Here is a 15,133-nt window from a genome sequence, read left to right on the forward strand (position 1 = left end):
GCGTCGTCGTCGATCGGGGAGCGGATGCAGATTCCTTCTCCGGCGGTTTAGTTCTGAATCGTGATTGATCGACGAGCATCTTCTCCGTCTCATCCACTACGCCACTACGGCCTACGGGGCCGGGTACGGCCTGTGTGTACGCAGTTTTCAGGAGGTGGGCTGGCTTCTCCGGGCATGGAGCGTGCGTGCCGTCTCCGTAACAGCAGAAGCAGCCGAGTGCAGAAGCTGACCGCCCTGGGGATCGAGCATCTTAACCATCCACGCTCGCAACCCTGGTACTTGGAATCCTAGATCAAGACACGAGAAATGGCACAAGGGTCCTCCTGCCAGCATATCTAAGCAAATACATCTTGAAGCGTTTCTTTATCTTGCATCTTGAAGATTCTACTGCACAAGCAGTTTTTCTCGTGTGGCCACACTGGAGCACATTTATGCTGCTTCACAGCAAAAGAAATGAGACCAGGCTGTACTACAGCTTACAATTTACAAGCAGTACGAGGGTAAAAAGTACCGCCTTCTTACTCTACACATCCATACTGAACCCCTCTCCCGTGTCAGGCAGGGTACCACATGAAACCGGCAGAAGAAATCTTCGCAAAGTTTGTCAGGCTTTGCCCGTGCAGCTTCCCTTAAGATTACAGTAAATGGCATCTAAACGATACAGGTTAAACTGCCTGTATGGTAACTGTATCAGTGTATCTGCATTTCGTAGAGATGTCTTGAAGTAATCACTTGCTTCTGTGGTATCATTGGGCACTGTCGTTTTTCAGTGCCCACTTGCTATAGGAGGAGGGGGGCGTCTTCTTTTCTCTTATGTATGCTATTCAGTTTACAGTTTCCTCCCTTGACAATCGAATGAATAATCATATCATCATAGTTGTATTATTAACAAGCCATTCTTTGGTATATGGTCTTCCAGTTCTCGATCTCCTCCCTTGACAAGCAAATGAAATTAACTGTATTAGCATAGATGAGCAGCAGTACTAACTAACCTATACTAGTAGGTCAAGGAAAGTTCAATAAAACAAAGAAAATGCAAGGATTGAGAGAAAGGATATAAGCTTAGGACTAACCGCAAGCAGCAACCAATAGAATCATAATGTAGAAGGGCAATTGGCTTGCGCCTTCCTGTAGGTCTATGGCCAACACCACACTTAACTACAGGCAGCTGCTTTATCCCTCTGGCCTCCATAAGATTTTTCGCAGTGGTCAAATCAGTATCTGGAAAGCATGTTAACAATCCTCGTTCACTCCCCCGATACTGAAAACCTCGAGTAACACATGACGAAATGGAGGATGAGTTCTGCAAAATAACCCTTGAGTTAATACATTTTTCCAACCAGAAAAGTGTGAAAAATGTTTGTTTATCTTTAGAAGCTAGGATGAATGCAAATGTAATAGACATGACATCAAAATTTGAATCACATTTTTACCGATTCCTTAAAAGACGTGGTTAGCTTAAGCCAAGAAAAAATGGCACACACTAATTTGTTACTTGTTAGCACAGGCGTATTTATGTCGTACTCATTAATAATTTGTTACTGAGTTGTTCTCATTGAAAAAAGTAACATAGCTCATTATTTAGATTGCCAATGTTGGACCAAATCTGTGTGCTAAGGCTTTTATGTAGTAAAAAAAAATCCATTCTTTCTTAATGAAGAGCAGTGATCCTGCCATATTTTTAAAACATGCGGCAGTATTTTTTATGGGAAGGAAGAAGTTTCTTTCACCATGTAAACATACATCAGTCTTGGGGTAGTCTCCATCAATGAAGCTTTCCTCATGTAATTCAAATCCTATGCGCCGAATATCCCCTAATGTAATAATTCCTTCAAGGTAATCTTCAGGGTCCACAACAAGGGCACAATTTTGCTGATTATCATGCAATAGCTTAAAAGCTTCTGTTACTGTTGCAGATGGTAACACTTTGACATAAATCTTTGACATGGCCTGGGAGACCTGATTAAAAAAGTATAGACAAAAACATAAACAATAGCACAACAAACTTGCATTTCTCAAGCATTATAAAATAAGTCAATTAAACATGTTATATATGATATCAAGAACTGGATATGGGTAAAAGTTGCCAGAATAGAGGTTGACAAACCTTCAAATCATCCAGAAGCATTTCTTCATTATAAGTTCCATAATTATTAATATCACTTTGTATAATACTGAGTTCGAGGTCATCCGCACCATCAGCTCGCTTCGAGCTGCCATTTCTATCTTCTGATGAAATTGAAGAATACCCTCGTCTTGGTGTTCTAAAACCAGAAGGCTCATTGTCATTTGGTTGGTTTACTACAGAAGGAACCCATATTGCCAACCCAACTGCTCCCTGTTAGAAGATTGCCAGGAAATAGAATGTGTATTAGTTCAAACATGTAATAGGAGATGAAAATGGCCGGTATGTCCGCTGCATAAAAATGGTAATAGAAATAACTAGAGAAATTTATGATTATACATTGTGTAATGAAAATATAGAAAGACCAAATTAACGGTTAACACTTACCATGAGAGGAAGCAAAATCCTGTAATCCTTCGTCAGCTCAAAGAGAAGCAACACTGAAGTCAATGGGACTGAACAGACTGAAGCTAGTGTAGCAGCCATTCCAACCTACATTTCAGAAAATCAGTGTTCGTGCACATTTACTTGTAGAATAAGGAAAGTGGGTTGCAAAACTTACCAGAGCATAGGCCTGTGGCTGTGCAACAGCAGCATTACCAGGTATAGCTGAATTTATTAAATAAGCAGCTGAGCCTCCAAATACAGCTCCAACAGCAGCCCCAATCATCAGGCTTGGAGCATATAGCCCTCCCACGAGGCCAGATCCCTTGCAGAGGGCGGTTGCAACTACCTTTGCAGCTGCGAGTTGAGTTAACAACCAGATACCAGGAGCAGAAGCACTTTTCCCAGTATGCAATATTTCTTCAACATTTGTGAAACCCCAGTATAAAATCCCTGGATATTTCAGAGCTATGAGGCCTGCCCCCAGCCCACCCAAAGCAGGGTACACTATAATAGGAAAATCACACTTTTCCTTTATGCGCCCAAATAACCTTGAAAACCACGCTACCAGTCGGTCAAATACCACACTGACTGCGCCACAGAGCATTCCTAAGATGAGATACAGGGGTAGCTCTGCAGACAGGTTGAAGATATAAAAAAAATTACGACAACCATAAAAGGACACATTTTCACATTCAAATGACAAAAATAGGAGGGCCAATATCACAGGATATTGAGATTTCTGAATGGAACTTGAAAGATTTACAGAAAAGGTCAATCCAGGAACTTATGAGAAAATCAGTTCTATGTTATACCCATAACCTAAAAAAATGAAGCCGTGTATTTGGGCTTGATGAATTGACAACAGAAAAAAAAGGAATTTGCAAGGGGTGCCCCACAGCTTGATAAAAAAAGGGGTAACTACTAAAAGTACTGTAAGAAAGGATCAGAGCAGCTACCTGCAGCAGATTTTAGCTCATATGCTGGCACTATAAAAGCTGGTCTTGCTCCAAGCAAAACATTTGATACAGTAGATGATATAACAGATGCCAATATTATCATTGCAGTTGTAAATGGAGGCGAATTTTCTGCTTTAAGGGGCCTCAATACAGTTTCAATGGCAAAGAAGCACCCAGCAACAGCTGCATTGAAGCCTGAAAAGCCACACACCAGGAGCAGTCTGTTAGCAAAACTGTATCACGAAAAAGAGTGAAATAACAGATTGGAAGTCAAAACTGCGTAAGGCTATTGAACAGCATTGTGACTGCTAGTCATTAGCTATTCTATTTAGGGGGTTTCTTGTTATAATGATTGCAACTCTATGTTTACTCTATTCAATATAGTTGTTGAATAACCAAAGGCCATTTTTTTAAGAAAATGAAAGTTGGCATGTCAATAGCATCTAACTCTTTTCGCATATCCAACACAACCAGGTCTTAGATGACATTGGCATTTTGTAACCCGTCATTGAATGAAACTATACCTGATGCGATGCCAGCAGCAGCACCAGCAGCAACGAGGGCAATGCGTCTTTCCCGGTTATTCTCCATCATTTCTGAGCATGCATTTGCGCATGACTTGCCAATATCCACACTAGGACCTTCAGGCCCCAGAGAACAGCCAGTCCCTAGAGTAACAGCAGCCTGGATAGCCTTTACGGTTGGGAAGATTGCTCCAAGAAAGTTGATTCCTTGCCTCTGCCCTGATTTCACAAGTTTTAGCTGCTCAAATATCTCGAGCAACCCATGCATCATTCCTACAACCACACCTCCAGTCACCGGGATCAGTAATATCCTGTGCCAAGTATCAGCTAGCCTCTGCAGGCGGAGCCATGCTGCACCTTCGTTGGGAGTACCAGCCCATGCCCATTCATGGATGACATGAACCTAGCAAAGCCATTAAGGCAGCTGTATATGGAATCAGTTCTTCAAGATGCAATCACAAAACATCGGCTATTTTCAAAACGAAGTGTTCGCGTCAGAGATAATTACACATTAGCATAATGTGGTACTCCATTTTCAAACCGAGCAGGTTTTAAACAAATTTTCTTGTGTTTGGACATCCATCACTTCAGTCCCCATAACAGTCACTTAGTTCCACATTAGTTTGTTTTACTACTAAAGTGCAAAAACAAGTAACCTTATCTAGGGAGATGCACGAAATTGTTAGTTGGGCAGACATAAATGGAATCAAATTTGCAGCATGTGGTGAATATGATCCAGTAGCTTTTTGCATAGCAGTTACACATTCCAAAAGTAGGCTACTTAATGTTACACCAAACGACTCCGCAACCAAAACCAACTTACTTGCACTACTACTACTGCAACGTCCAACCATCCCAATAACTAGAAAGCATTGACTCACCCCGCGGTTGAACGCCGCGACGCAGATGCCGGTGGCGAGGCCGAGGAGGCAGCCGATGAGCAGCAGCGCCCACTCGGGCGGCGCGCCGTCCCCGAGCTCGTCGTCCTCCCCTGCCTCCGGCCTCTCCCGCTGCCGCTGCGACGGCTCCTCGGTTAGCACGGGGCGGTCGAGCTGCTGGTAATGCTGCTGGTGCGGGCGGCGGCCGGGCCCGGATCCGCGCGCGGACATGCGGCGCTCGAGGTGGCGCAGGAGGCCGCGCACGCCGCCAGCGCGCCTCGGGGAGGCGGTGACGGTGGCCTCGTCGGCCTCGACGTCGGCGTGGTGCTGCTGCTGCTGGTGGTGCCCCGCCGCCCCGCCGCGCGGCGAGGGGCCGGATGGCGACAGCGGCGCGCCGGCCGGTTGGGATCTGAGGAGCGAGGCGTGGTCGTCGTCGCAGGCGGACATGGTGACGCCGCGCCACGCAGCCGGGGGTGTGTCTGTCAGGGGAGCGCACGCCGCATCGAGATCTGGAGTGGCGGATGCGAGCCGGGGAGGCAAAGCGGAGAGGTTGACGAGCGCGGAGGCGTGCGTGCTCAGATGGCGGTTCTTACACGGGGGAGGGCGGCGACGCCGACGCGGGAAGGCAGCGGGGTGAGGAGGCCACGAGGGCGAGACTGCGAGCGCGAGCACAAGCACGGCAGAGTGGCAGTGGCAGAGAAACAGAGACAGGCAGGGGGGGCCCGGCCGACCGACCGACGGGCCGCGCGGACCTGCGACCCGCGCGCCTGCCGTCCAAAGTCCAACGGCAAGCGCCGCTGTCTGCTGCAGCTGCGTGCGTGTGTGAATCTGATCTGACGATGCGAGTGAGATCCCCAGCGAGGAACGGACCGGATCTTGCATGCCGTGCCGGCATGGCACCAGCACCACACCTCTGTGCAGCAGCTGCGCCCTGAAGCTGTGAAGCTTTTTTTGGTGTAGCACCAGTATTTCATTGTTGGGAAAACAACTCTAATTTACTTTCGAAAAAAAAAAGAAACTCTGTTGGTGTACCCATGTGTGCGGATCTGTGGCGAGGATCCGCAAGGATATCCAGGTTGCGCTATTTTTTTTATCGTGATGGTAACTGGTTGTGGGAGCATCGCGTTCGTGGGAAGAGGAACGTGATGGTGGTGGTTAACTGGTTATCAATGTTTGACCGAAGCAACGTTAAAAAAAAAAAGCCCGCACCGCGAGTTGATTGCTGGAGACTGGGCGTGGACAGCTTCTAGGGAGAACGTGGTAGCTACGAGTCTACGACGTAGTAGTCTAATTTCTCGCCCCGGGCACCAAAATGTTTCTTCCATTTTTTTTTTTCTTGGGCAGCTATGGTATCTAATGGTGGGTGTGAGGCGATCCACGGATATTGCAAAACTAAAAAGTTAGGTAATTAAACCATGCTAAAGTGAACCAAATAGTTCGAATAATCAAAATTTAAAAGCTAGATGCCTAAAGAAACATACATAGCTGGGGTGATTCAAATAGTTCCAACTTCAAAATTCAAACTGTCTGCACAAATATTGATCTGACTGGACAAACGAGCAATTTATTCAGACAGCGGGCCAAGGCCGAAGCGCCTTTGCTAACCTATGCTCGGCTTATTCTTCCTTTGAATAGGGCCCAAGTGGTTGGTTTGACTCCGTAGGTCCCAGATACGGTTAGGCATCACAAGAGGCGACGGTTCCACCACCCATCACCTCAAAAGATTAATCAAAAGTGGTTTTTAGATAGGCCGCAAGCCCAATAATACATCATCCATGAACTGTCTCGGCACGTTGCCTTCTAAATAGGGGAGTTGTACATGCGTGGAGAAGAAAACAAGGATGTTGACACCAGTCGTGTGTATGCAAATCCGAAATTAAAAAATTATAAATATATTGAACCGAGCATCTAAATTAAATTTAGATTACACCATTATCTTTCATATAACAAGATTTTCAAAACAAGACCACACTTAACTATATTTGCATGATATTTTTAAAAACATTTTGTTTAATACTAAATAATTAATTGTGGAGACTGGGAACAAAAATTTAAACAACACGAATAAATAATTATTTTTATGAACAATAAAATTAAACACAATGCATAAATAATAATGTACAATAAATAAAATATTAAACATCACGAATAAAATATTAAACATCACGAACATTTAATTGTATAGGCTAAATAATGGAAAATAAATATCACGAACAAAAGAGTCAACATGTCGGAACAATTTAATCTATAAAGCGAACAAATAATTTGACATTGGGAACAAATTAGTTACATGCAGATAAATAACTTTACATGAGGAACAACCGGAAAAAAATATTCTTATAACTATATATACACGTGTTAACACAAACTCATTTTTTGCTCCTGCCTATATGAAAAGGAAATAGAATAAAAGGGAAGAAATGGAAAGTAATGGAAAGAAAAAAATTCTAACTCTTTTAACGTGTGCACTTGAATGTGTTCAAAGTAGTATGTAAATTGCAACTCAAATTCTAACTCTTTTAACGTGTGCACTTGAATGTGTCTATAGTAGTATGTAAATTGCAACTCGCTTCCATCTGTAGCATGATAGAAATATATAGAAAGAAATAAAGAAATAACAGTGGATAAATGCTAATGGAGGGAATAGGTGAAACGGATATTTCTGTGATCTGCCCATAACTATAAACAAATAGTCTATTACTAGTGCTCTCACCGTATCCATTTAACAAAATAATATCTTATAATATATAAGTAAATGGATATATTTATTTATTATAAGTAAAGAAAAAAATAAAATTAAACAAAGAATAAAAATAATAGGACCGGTAGAAAAATAATAGAATAAGAAATAAAAGAATAAAATAAAATTTATCAAATTGGGAGTAGGGGCACAACAGAAGAGAACATAAGAAAAAATATTAAATATTATTGTATTTATATTAATCACAAAATTTAATCCGTAGAAAAAATAGAAAATGATGGAAGAAAACAAGAATAAAGAATGAAAAGAAAGATAAATTATACTTATATACTAGAGAAGAAAGATAAATTATGCGCTAGCCAATGCCGAAGAGTATCTGCTCAGCTGACTGTTAGCTTCTAGGCTTCTACCTGCTGCTATGCGCTGCATGCATGCAGCAGCACCCCTACGCCTGCAAAGCTGTAGACCACTCCATTTTATCTTATGACTGTGACAGCATGGCAATAGTATATTTTTTTTAGAAGTGCATAGCAATAGTATATCTAATCACCAGGATCTTAGGCCTATAGGGGCAGCTGAAATATTATTGGGCCGAAAAAGTAACAGAATAGCCCACCAGCGGACGCACGGTCCTTCAGGCGATGGATCCAATATTCGTAGGATAAACGATGTATAGTCTCCCCGTAGGCCCCCGGTCGCACGGATATGGTGGCTGTAGGTCAGTTGGCCCAGTTAGTTTTGGCCTTTGTGTAGATGTAATAGCCCATATACTCTAAAGAAGTAATAGCCCAAATGGCGACAAGATTGGGCCAAAAATTCCTGCATACCTGACTGGCCCAAACTTTGAACGTCTCATGGACTCAAATACGGCTCAAAACCGAGGCGGATCGATTTTTCTCTTCAAAAACAGAGCTGGTTGTATTGCTCAAATACGGCTCAAAACCGAGGCAGATCGATTTTTTTCTCTCTTCAAAAACAGAGCTGGTTGTATTTCCTCACTTTTGCACTTTTTCCAAACGAAAAAAAAGGAAAAAGAACTGAAGAAGACTACTTGGATTTGGAGATAAGATTGCATCGGTTCATCTCTTAGATTTCTTCGTACACACCACCATTCTTCTCCATTTGCACCATGCCGAAACATCTCAGGCTCTCAGCACGACACCTACACGCACCTCATCGAACTCAGGACGACGTCCTCATCCGCGGTCGAATGGAGAAGCTCGTCGCCTTTATCATCATCGCACATTCGCCCGTACCTACCAGCCGGGGGGCATTCACAATTTCAGGTTCCTTCCCAAAAGGAGCAGCGTATAGATAATCAAGTGCAGGTTTCCTTTGCCTGAACCCATAAAGCCTCGCCGCACCATGTATGCATCGCGCCACCTAAACTCCCCGGCGGCGACCCTCTCCCTCGACGCCACGTACGAGCGCGCACCATTTTCTTCTTCGCCTTTGATGGGCGGGCACGAATTTTAGCTAGGCGCCGATCGAGCTGCTGCTGCCGCCGCCGATGGATCGGTGAGGCCGCGCGCGGCGGAACAAGAACAGCTCACGTGGTTGGTGAGATGGACGCCTCCGTTGCTGGTGCTCGTGTCGCCGGTTGGTGCGTGCTGCTTCGGATCATTCCCCTATCGTTTCCAGGCAGCAGCGTGTTCCGGTGCTGCTGCTGGTGGTGATGCCCCATCAGAGGCGTCACGCTGAAGCTTCCGAGGAAAAAGATTCCACAGCCGGCTAATCAGATGCAGATGCCGCCTAGCTAGATTCTCTTTTACTTCCTTCTTCGATGACTGAAACTTGAAGCTCGATTATTAGTGCTGCAGGAACATGATAATATGATGGGATGATACGATAGCAGGTCACTTTCTCCTTTTCCTCTGATCTGAAGAGAGAGTGAGGCTGCACTAGGTTTAGTAACCGCAGCCCTAACCAAGTGGCTATCTATACATGCGGTAGTGCCAAGCCTACATGTAGATGCTGGCTCTGGCTCAAGCCACTACTCATTTTCTTTTCTTTTTTTTTCCCTCCCGCACGCATGTGGTAGGACTTCTGCTGATGAAATTAAGCGAGGACAAATTGTGGGTTCTAAAACAGCATCCACCGATCCACCACCAAGAGCTAGCTAGTTCATATCATCTGCCATTTGGTAACCACCGGCCGATCGGTCCACCATTTGTCAAAGCTAGTACGACTGATGTCGCCAGCCATTTATACCCGACGGGAGTTCTGTTTAGATTGACAGGTGCGCTTAACCGCCGGCTTAATTGGGCCTGGTTAGCAGAAGCCGGCTCCATAATTGTGCACCTACCTTGGCTTCGGGTTGCAGAAAAGCAGCTGCCTCTTCGATCTGCTTCGTTACCTTACCATCTCGCTGCGTACATCAGAGAGCAACAGCCCTAGCTCTGAGAGCAACAATTCCAGTACAAAGTACTCGCATCAGAAGCTTTCAGGCAGGAAAAAAAACAAATAGAATTTTGAAAGGAGATTCATGCCTTGATCAAATCCCTGTAGAGCCTTATCAGAACAAGAAAAAAAACAGTTATAGAAGCAGTGGTAGTGATCAGGTGGTTGGAGTGGATTAAAACCGCCGAGAGTGAAAGGCTACCGTACCGCTGGGATTCCCAAGCAGGAAGGGCGCTCCGTCGGGATCCCTATAAAAAGGCCGCGAGGTGGCCGGGCTCAGGAGTGCTATAGAGCTGAGCCACAGGCCACAGCCAGACACCCCCGAGGAGGAGGAGAGGAAGCTGCTTTTCAGATAAGATGGAGATAATGGCGTCGCTGCTTCGACTTGCTGCCCTCTCGCTACTCCTCGCAGTGGCCACTCCAGTCAGGGACATCACCGATGCGTGCTCGTCTCAAGTCAAGGGTACTGCTCCTGGCCTCCGTTAACTATTCATGTTTTGCTTGCCGTCAGTCAGGTCTGGTATGTTTCTGCATGTAACGACTGATCGATCGGGCTTGTGAAGCTTTACTGACCTTAGACATCCCTGTTTTGTTCTCTCTCTTTCGAAGCAAAAAATCATCGCCGGCACTAGAATTACAATCTCTACGCGGAACTGAAACTACGATGGCAAAAAAATATCGTGGTTCTAGCTCATCTCTTTTCGTGTAAAAAAACACAGTTTTCTTTTTGAAGCACGGATGCTGAACCTGTTGCCGTGTCCACGACAGGCATAAAGTGGGTAATAACTAATAACTGAATGAAAGTTGACAGCTAGGACGGTAGCCAAAGGGCTCGCAACCGAGATCGAATCTTCTCAGCACTCGCAGGAAAATTGGTATCGGCAACAGTAGAATAGTATGTTAGGTACACCGCACGTACGATCCATAGATTACGGGTACTTTCACGGTTCCATATCCACCTGCTCGATCGAAAGCGTCCAGCTAGGTGCGTGTACTTTCTGACGGCCAATTGGTGGTCACCCTTTGTCCTGCTGCTGATAGTCTCTGTCCTCTGGCTGGGGTCGGGTTTATTCTCTGTTTTGACTCGAAACAGTGGAGGAGACGACGCGCCGTACGCCGATTTGCTGACACCGTTCGTTGTTTGTGTCTGCCGACATGCTCACAACCACACAGGCAGGCACTGCACGCATCTTTGGCAATTTGCCACTCTTAACTTAATCCTGACGAGGTGAAATCTCGGCAAAGTTCAGGTTCAGTGCACGCGTCTGCTTCTTCTCTCCCCCGTGAAACCAATCAACCGCTCTCCCCCGATTCCCACCGCCAACCACCACCGTATCTATCACGGCCGCGAAGCCAAGGATGGCCGCGGGAATGGGCGGCCAGCCAATGCGCTCCGCGCCAGGGGCGCCGCCGCCGGGCAGGCATGGTTTTCAATGCCGATCGCGGCGGAGATGCCGTCCTCCTTTCCTCGCGCACGAGCCCGTGGCTGCCGGAAATGTACTGCGCGCGTAGCCGCCCCTGGGGTTGCGGTGGTCCTGCTTCCTTTTTTGCAAAAACTCCTTGACTGCAAGTGAGTGAGAATAGCCACTAATGGGCCCTCCGATCGTCCAGTGTGGCAGTGCAGTACACAGTCTTAATCCTCTCCTTTTGGGAAAACTATCTTTTGGTGGCGTTCTCTGTTTTTTTTCCTTGCAAAAAAAATATATAGAGGGAGAGCAATATGATTGTAAGGTTTGTGCTTGACTACTTGGGCGCAAAAGTCACATAAGGCGTGCTCAAACGGATGGTCCATTGTGACAAGCCGACAACCACTCCAGTTATCCTGTTGGTGGCCATTTAGCATGACGTTTTCTTTTTCTTTTTTTTTTCTGTTAGGACCTCATTAATACCTTGTTAACTACCAACTAAACATTTTTCATTGGCTCCGTTCCCTTTTCTTTTTCTCGTGTCGCATGTTCGTTAGTGAAAATCACACACTGATTTAAACAGAGGTGGGAATGAAATCTTCAGTGGCCATGAGTACCTACCAACTTGACTGTTCTTAGCAGGTGGCTAGAGCTAATATGTTTTCTATGAATCGAGCATGTGTTCAACCTTAACACTTGATTGCCCAATCTGCCTCCAAGATACTACTAGTACATGCATGTGTGGGAATGTATTAGGACAAGCTTGATGCGTCTCATTAGTCATGAGGTAGGCGCCGTACGTACTGTTCGCAACTTCATGCCCATAATAGCTTCTTCTCTGCCAACTACTAGCTCCTACCTCTATCACGTCTTGGATGGAATTAATACGATTACAACCAGCTGATGGGTACGCTCTAAGGCGGCCCTTCTCGTGATCACCAAGAGCTGTAGGTGTACGTACATGGTACATGCATACACCCTCTATGGCTGTATCACGTCATGTGATCGCCGCCAGCAAAGCCGTCCCAACCTGTAAAATAAAAGGATTATTTACTTTTTTAAAAAAACATTCTTGCATGTGTTTGTTCGGTCATCTTTTGAAGAAAAAAAAAGTGTTTGTTCGACCATGTGATCCTGAACTCCTTGGGAATGAGAGTTAGCCTGGCCAGCAGTTCGTTCCAGATCTGACTGACTGCTCTGCATGTTCCAAGACAAACTAAAACAACACTACTGCTAGTCCAAGTTCACCGCAACACTAGTACAAATCTATTTTTTAAAAATAAGAAATAGCATGGCAATGCGTAACTGTACGATTGCATTCGCCTTAAATTTGTATTGGCCACGTTGCAACGTTTGGTAAGACGTCCATACGCTGTGCATCACTATCTAATCATAGCACTACTAAAAAACTGTACGACAGCAACTGGTGCGGTAGGCTTAGTGCATGGCGTACGTGCTCGGTGTCGTCGTGGCGGCGATAATGCTGCCTTCCTTTTTCTTGGTGTGCATGATGCAGCACAAAAAAAAAACGTTACAATTTCTTCTTTTTTTGTCACGGTCGCAGTAATTTTTCACGCACTGACGGAGGTAAAAAAAAAATACTACTTGCAGCTGCAGACTTCCCGCACCTGAACGGCTCCGGGCTCCACCTCGCGCTGCACCACCCGCGGAGCCCCTGCTCGCCGGCGCCGCTGCCCGCCGACCTCCCCTTCTCCGCGGTGCTCACCCACGACGACGCGCGCATCGCATCGCTCGCCGCGCGCCTCGCCAAGACGCCGTCCTCGCGGCCCACCGCGCTGGACGAGTCGTCGTCGTCCGCGGCGCCCGACGAGTCCCTCGCGTCCGTGCCGCTGGGCCCGGGCACCTCGGTGGGCGTGGGCAACTACGTCACCCGCATGGGCCTCGGCACGCCGGCCAAGTCGTACGTGATGGTCGTGGACACGGGCTCCTCGCTCACGTGGCTCCAGTGCTCCCCCTGCGTGGTGTCGTGCCACCGCCAGTCCGGCCCCGTGTTCAACCCCAAGGCGTCCAGCTCCTACGCCTCCGTCTCCTGCTCTGAGCCGCAGTGCGGCGACCTCACCTCCGCCACGCTCAACCCCGCCGCCTGCTCCAAATCCAACGTCTGCGTCTACCAGGCCAGCTACGGCGACAGCTCCTTCTCCGTCGGGTACCTGAGCAAGGAGACCGTGTCCTTGGGCTCCAGCAGCATGCCCAACTTCTACTACGGGTGCGGCCAGGACAACGAGGGGCTCTTCGGGCACTCGGCGGGGCTCATCGGCCTGGCGCGCAACAAGCTGTCGCTGCTGTACCAGCTCGCGCCGAGCCTGGGCTACTCCTTCTCCTACTGCCTGCCGACGTCGTCGTCGTCCGGGTACCTGTCCATCGGCTCCTACAACTCGGGGCAGTACTCGTACACGCCCATGGCATCGAGCTCGCTGGACGACTCGCTCTACTTCATCAAGCTGACCGGGATCACCGTCGCGGGCAGGCCGCTCTCCGTGTCGTCGTCGGCCTACTCGAGCCTGCCGACGATCATCGACTCCGGCACGGTGATCACGCGCCTGCCCACGGGGGTGTACTCGGCGCTGAGCAAGGCCGTGGCGGCGGCCATGAAGGGGACGCCCCGCGCGTCGGCCTTCTCCATCCTCGACACGTGCTTCCAGGGCCAGGCCTCGCAGGTGCGCGCGCCGGCGGTCAACATGGCCTTCGCCGGCGGCGCGGTCCTGAAGCTGGCCGCGCGGAACCTGCTCGTGGACGTGGACAGCGCCACGACGTGCCTGGCGTTCGCGCCCGCCCGGAGCGCCGCCATCATCGGGAACACGCAGCAGCAGACGTTCAGCGTCGTCTACGACGTCAAGAGCAACAAGATCGGGTTCGCCGCCGGCGGGTGCAGCTGAGAACGAAGCTATACGCGCGTGCACACGGACCGGTCGACTTGGTAGCCCATCACTTCGACGAGGCAAGGTACAGGAAAGCTGGTAAATTAAAGAAGAAAGTGTTGCTCAAGCACCTAGCTTGGTGTGCATCGTCGTTACATAAAAGAAACACAAAAACATTATAGGAGTAGCAGGCTATTTATTATCTTAGCTTGTTCATCAGGCCAGATCTGTGAAAAGTGAAAACACAGCAATCGAAAAGAAGATTAAAATTCACATAGCCAACAGATAGCATGGAGCCACTCTCATGTGATTCTTTGGCAAGTACAACTGGTCAAAAGTTTACTTTCTGCAGGTAAACTAAAGGACTGTATATTTCTGAGTTCCTCCTTTCAACTTCCAAGGATTATTCCTCCCTTGTACACAGTGGAAAATATTGTAACTGGAAGATATGATATGTATGCATTTTACTTATGTGAAAGATGATTTTCATTACTGCATTAACGAAATGAAAATATCTTTCTCTGGCTTTATTACCTTGCAATCATCATTATTATTACTATTATTATAGATCAATAAAGAGAGTATGAACGGACATGGGCCCAACAAGTGGTTTGCAAAGTTGCACAGTGGAGTAGTACAACTATATAGTAGGAGAATAAAGAGAGAAGCTTTAGTTGCTCGAATGTTTGGGTCTCCAATAATTGTAGCACAGGAAAGCGGTGCCGCCGCGTAGTCTTTTTGCCAGTGCTTTTCCGTCATGCTTATGCACCGAAAAGATGTCCAACGCGACATTCTTTTACGCCGAAGCATGTTCATCGATCGGTTGCCTTTTGAGATCCGATCAGCGGACGACAGACTTGCACCTGCGCAGCCGAGA

General features: G+C 47.0%; 2 protein-coding genes across 4 annotated transcripts; one reads left to right on the forward strand and one right to left on the reverse strand.

Moving 5' to 3' along the window:
* Positions 1-344: 344 nt before the first annotated feature.
* On the reverse strand, positions 345-5,558 carry LOC112879040 (chloride channel protein CLC-f-like). Of its 3 annotated transcripts, XM_025943363.1 has the most exons (10): positions 5,238-5,550; positions 4,874-5,201; positions 3,993-4,395; positions 3,469-3,663; positions 2,688-3,142; positions 2,513-2,617; positions 2,108-2,338; positions 1,744-1,959; positions 1,074-1,303; positions 345-934 (listed from the first exon to the last, which is right to left on the reverse strand). In XM_025943363.1, exons 1-10 carry the CDS (start codon positions 5,315-5,317, stop codon positions 886-888), a joined length of 2,292 nt encoding a protein of 763 aa, XP_025799148.1. In that variant the 5' UTR covers positions 5,318-5,550; the 3' UTR covers positions 345-885. The 3 variants fall into 3 exon arrangements, 2 of the variants coding, with proteins under 2 accessions (XP_025799148.1, XP_025799147.1); XR_003225925.1 differs by having other exon boundaries at positions 1,731-1,959; positions 4,874-5,558; XM_025943362.1 differs by having other exon boundaries at positions 4,874-5,551.
* Positions 5,559-10,240: 4,682 nt separating this feature from the next.
* Positions 10,241-14,786, forward strand: LOC112892752 (aspartyl protease family protein At5g10770-like). Its single transcript, XM_025959876.1, has 2 exons — positions 10,241-10,434; positions 12,989-14,786. The coding sequence occupies exons 1-2, from the start codon at positions 10,329-10,331 to the stop codon at positions 14,272-14,274; spliced, it is 1,392 nt and encodes a 463-aa protein (XP_025815661.1). The 5' UTR covers positions 10,241-10,328; the 3' UTR covers positions 14,275-14,786.
* The last annotated feature ends 347 nt before the right edge of the window (positions 14,787-15,133 follow it).

Source organism: Panicum hallii, chromosome 1 (assembly GCF_002211085.1).
Source record: "Panicum hallii strain FIL2 chromosome 1, PHallii_v3.1, whole genome shotgun sequence".
NCBI classification, from domain to species: domain Eukaryota; kingdom Viridiplantae; phylum Streptophyta; class Magnoliopsida; order Poales; family Poaceae; genus Panicum; species Panicum hallii.

Bases quoted from the DNA above. Each gene is read 5' to 3' on its own strand.
- LOC112879040 (XM_025943362.1), bottom strand. From the start codon at position 5,317: ATGTCCGCCTGCGACGACGACCACGCCTCGCTCCTCAGATCCCAACCG. The intron at 4,396-4,873 runs GTGAGTCAATGC...TGGCTTTGCTAG, and splicing joins TCGCGGCGTTCAACCGCGGG to GTTCATGTCATCCATGAATG. The intron at 3,664-3,992 runs GTATAGTTTCAT...GTGGCTTTTCAG, and splicing joins TGCTGCTGGCATCGCATCAG to GCTTCAATGCAGCTGTTGCT.
- LOC112892752 (XM_025959876.1), top strand. From the start codon at position 10,329: ATGGAGATAATGGCGTCGCTGCTTCGACTTGCTGCCCTCTCGCTACTC. The intron at 10,435-12,988 runs GTACTGCTCCTG...TACTACTTGCAG, and splicing joins GTGCTCGTCTCAAGTCAAGG to CTGCAGACTTCCCGCACCTG.